The sequence below is a fragment of the Balaenoptera acutorostrata genome, chromosome X, assembly GCF_949987535.1.
Source record: "Balaenoptera acutorostrata chromosome X, mBalAcu1.1, whole genome shotgun sequence".
In the NCBI taxonomy this organism is placed as follows: domain Eukaryota; kingdom Metazoa; phylum Chordata; class Mammalia; order Artiodactyla; family Balaenopteridae; genus Balaenoptera; species Balaenoptera acutorostrata.
The window spans coordinates 20,613,852-20,617,402 of NC_080085.1; the positions used below are offsets into that span (position 1 = coordinate 20,613,852).

At 48.1% G+C, this 3,551-nt stretch overlaps 1 protein-coding gene across 4 annotated transcripts in view; it reads right to left on the minus strand.

Moving 5' to 3' along the window:
* Window positions 1–3,361, minus strand: part of APOO (apolipoprotein O) — a 56,635-nt gene extending 53,274 nt beyond the window's left edge. For 2 of the 4 annotated variants that reach the window (XM_057539096.1, XM_057539095.1), the window contains exon 1: window positions 3,112–3,361. In XM_057539096.1, the coding sequence (XP_057395079.1) occupies window positions 3,112–3,120 (9 nt within the window). In that variant the 5' untranslated portion in view covers window positions 3,121–3,361. The remainder of the gene's footprint in view (window positions 1–3,111) is intronic. The other 2 variants (XM_057539097.1, XM_057539098.1) reach the window with 2 other exon arrangements.
* Between the last annotated feature and the right edge of the window lie 190 nt (window positions 3,362–3,551).

The window sequence follows — 3,551 nt, forward strand, 5'->3', positions numbered from 1 at the left end:
AACAACTCTAGAATCTTGACCAAACATGTCCCTCAAGTTACTATATTCTCCCTCCTTCCCTTGACAGTCAAGCTTATAAACCCCATTTACTCATCTTTCAGCCACCAACCCACATTAATCTAGCTTTCACTTCCATCAGTAAACCTACATGTATAAACATTGTGAAAGCCTTCCAACCAAATTGCCCAAAACAGTGAACACTTCTCCAAACCCATCTAACTCATCTTTCTGTAACAGACATTGTCGTTGCACATCCAGTCTCCATTCCCCCACTGTGTTCATGGATTCATTTCTCTCCCAGGTGATTAATGTAGTGATCCCATCCTGAGCTGATCCTGTTTAGTCTAAGCCAATCAGGGCATGGCATTCCCCTGGCACTGGCTATTGGGTCAGGGGCACTGGTCCAATCAGACTGAAGAGTGTAATCCAAGTCTGGGAGTTTTGTCCTCTCTCTTTCTCTTGCTGTAGTGGATGGGAAAGCATGTGTTACTGGCAGTCATCTTGCAACCATAAGGGGAACCAATCTTACTTCAGAAAGCCAAGAAAAGAGATGGGGACCTTGAGGACATCGTTGACCCGCTGGAGTCCACCCTTTCTCTGGACTTTGTGAAATAATTTTCCTTACTATTTAAGCAATTGGGTTTTCCCAACTGGAAGCACCCTAACATAGCCTGTCCTTGAAACTTCCCTCCCTTAATTTTCTAAACATCACTCTTGTGCTCCTACTTCTACTTATCAAAAGTTGCTTCTCGAAAATCTCTGGCCTTCCCTCTTCCTCTTTCTCCTCCTTACATTTTGGTATCCACCAAGGTTTGTCGTGAGTTTTTCTACTCAAAGCACATATTTCAACAATTTCAGCTCCCTTTAATCTTTCCCTTGACACAGCACAGCTGAGCTACTGGCACTTCCTCAATGGAGTACCCCTGCTGCTGTTCCCCAGCTCATCGACCTGAGCAACTCCTGTCTCTCAAAACTTGCCTCCCCTGAAGTCCCCAGGGGTTCCTTGCCTTTTTTGTGCCACTGACCTCTTTGGCAGTCTGGTGAGCGCTATGGACCCCTTCTCAAAATAATGCTTCTAATTGCATAAATGCCAATTATAGTGCAATATAATTGTTTTTTAAGACCCAAAATCTGATACAGTAATATGTGCTTCTTTATTAGCTCATTAATACTAAAAAGATCTAGTAGTGAGTCATAACTACTATAACTTTGATGTAGTGATGAGCATCAATGATATTTGGAGATCTGCAACAACTGTAATGTGACATGAAAATGTCTGTGACATGCACTGGTCCTGTTAACTTCGACTGGTGACAGGTACTGCCAATACTACTGTAGTTTGTTGCTGTAGTAGCTTATTAAATGAATTGTTCCCAATCAATCACATGTCCTCATATCCATGCTCTGTGTAGTCCCCCACCATATTGACTCTGGGCTTGGCCATATGACTCATTTTGACATCAACAAATGTGATGCAAGCAGGTGTTTAGCATCAGGACTAGCCTTCTTGGAACCCAGTAACCATGTTAGGAAGCCCAAGATAGCCACACTGAGGGGCCCTAGGCCCACAGATATGGGAATAAGTCCACCTCATAGTCTAGCCACCAGCTGAATTCAGCCACTGGGAGATGCCAGCAGAACTGCCCAGCCAACCTATAGATGGTAAGAAATAATAAATCATTGTTGTTTTAAGGTCGTTATCCGGAAATAGATAACAAACAGTTACCTACATTCATAACTGAAGGAAATGCTAAACTGCAGTGAAAGATTAGTGAAAAAGAGTATTTTTTCCCCTCAGAGTTCAGGGACCCCCTGAATGCTATTCGCAGACCCTCTGAAGGGCCAATAACCACAAACCCCTGGTAAGACAGATCCTGCTCTTTTTACTACCACAGTACATTGATAACCATATAAACTGATCACAGCATATCCTTTGTTGTTCCAACCTTAAAACTGAGCCGAGCTCCTAGCACATAATAGATGTTCAACATAAATTTATCAAATGAACCAAGTTTCTTATGGGATCTGTTGTCCTAACTAAACTGTGAGCTGCCTGAAAACAAAATAAAAGCAAATACTTGGATGTCACTTCTATGTGCCAGGACCTCTTCCAAGTGCTTAACACATACTAACTTATTTATTCCTTATAACAACCCTATGAGGTAGATGTTATTTCCCCAATTTCACCAATAGGAAAACAGGCTCAGAGAGGTTAAGTGACTTGTCCAAGGTGACACAGCTAGAAAGTGGCAATGCCAAGATTGGATGGCCAAATCCATGTTCTGATTTTATTGTCTGTCCTAATGCACCCAAAGCACATTGCAGAAGCTCAATAAGACTTTTAAATGAGTAGTGCAATTCTGATATTTCATTAGCAATATTTTATGGGTGCACTGCTTCTTCAAGACTCGATTTTGTAGACTCCTTTCTAGTAGCCTGTGATTTGTTTTTCATGATAGAAAATATCATTTACTTTTTTTTAAACTAGGAGAATAACACCTTCATGTGTACAGATTTTCGAAACAGTCTTCCCTGTGAAAGTGTATTTCTTTCAAAGGACATGAGTTCATAGAATGTAAATGGAGTTGACCTATCCATACTATATACTGTTCACTGGAAATGGCAGAGAAGTTCCAGCTTCTCCCTCTCACCCAGCCATTCCCATGCCAGCCTCCCCGACTTCCTGCAGCAGCCTCTCCGAAGGTGACCCTCCCCCATTCATACACCAGGTTCTGAAACCTGACCTTACCAGGCAACCAGAACCGAACCCCGCAGTGCCCTGAGGTGGCCTAACCCTACTCACGAACCCAAGAGGGCACCAGACGAAGGGTGGATACTTTGTACTTTAATTTTTTAAGTGTTTTATTCACGAGAGCACAACCCAAAGGGCCCCACCCACCCACCCCCGGGTCTCACGCCTCCGCCCGGCAGCGCCTAGCTCCACGCGGACCGGTGAATGAACTGCGGGGCCGGGACGCAGCCGGCCCGGAGGCGGGAAAAACCTCGGGGCGAGCCGGGCCTGATCCCCGGAGAGGCCCACGAGAGCGCGGGGAGGGCTCCGGGAGGCCGGGAAGGGGCGGTGACAGCTGTGACCCGGCTCCACTCTCTCACCTTGAACATGTCGCTGGCAGCGGCGGCTCCGGCGGGGGTCAGCCGGCCTTGACCCCGCCCACTACAGAGAGGTCGCTACGGCGGCCGGCTAGGGCCCGATTCCTCCGACCGCAAATGGGCCGCGGTGCGGGTGACGGCCGTAGAGCCAATTCGATCCGACCAAGGCTTAGCTCGGAAGCCTCGGGGGGAAACCGCGACGTTGAGCTGCAGCGCGTCGCGCCTCGAGCGGCGAGCGAACGCAAGCCCCGCCTTCCAGAGGCTCCACCCCTGCGCCGACGGTTGCTAGGCGGCGGGAAAGCGCCACCTCAGTGTGGGCGGCACGCGGGGGTGAGAGGAGGGAGGTACCGGCCCCGCGCCCCGCTGGGAATCGGCCTTCGCCGTTGCGATTGGGCGCCCAGTGGTGTGGGCTGAGAATCGTGTGTGCGGAGGCCGCCGGGCGG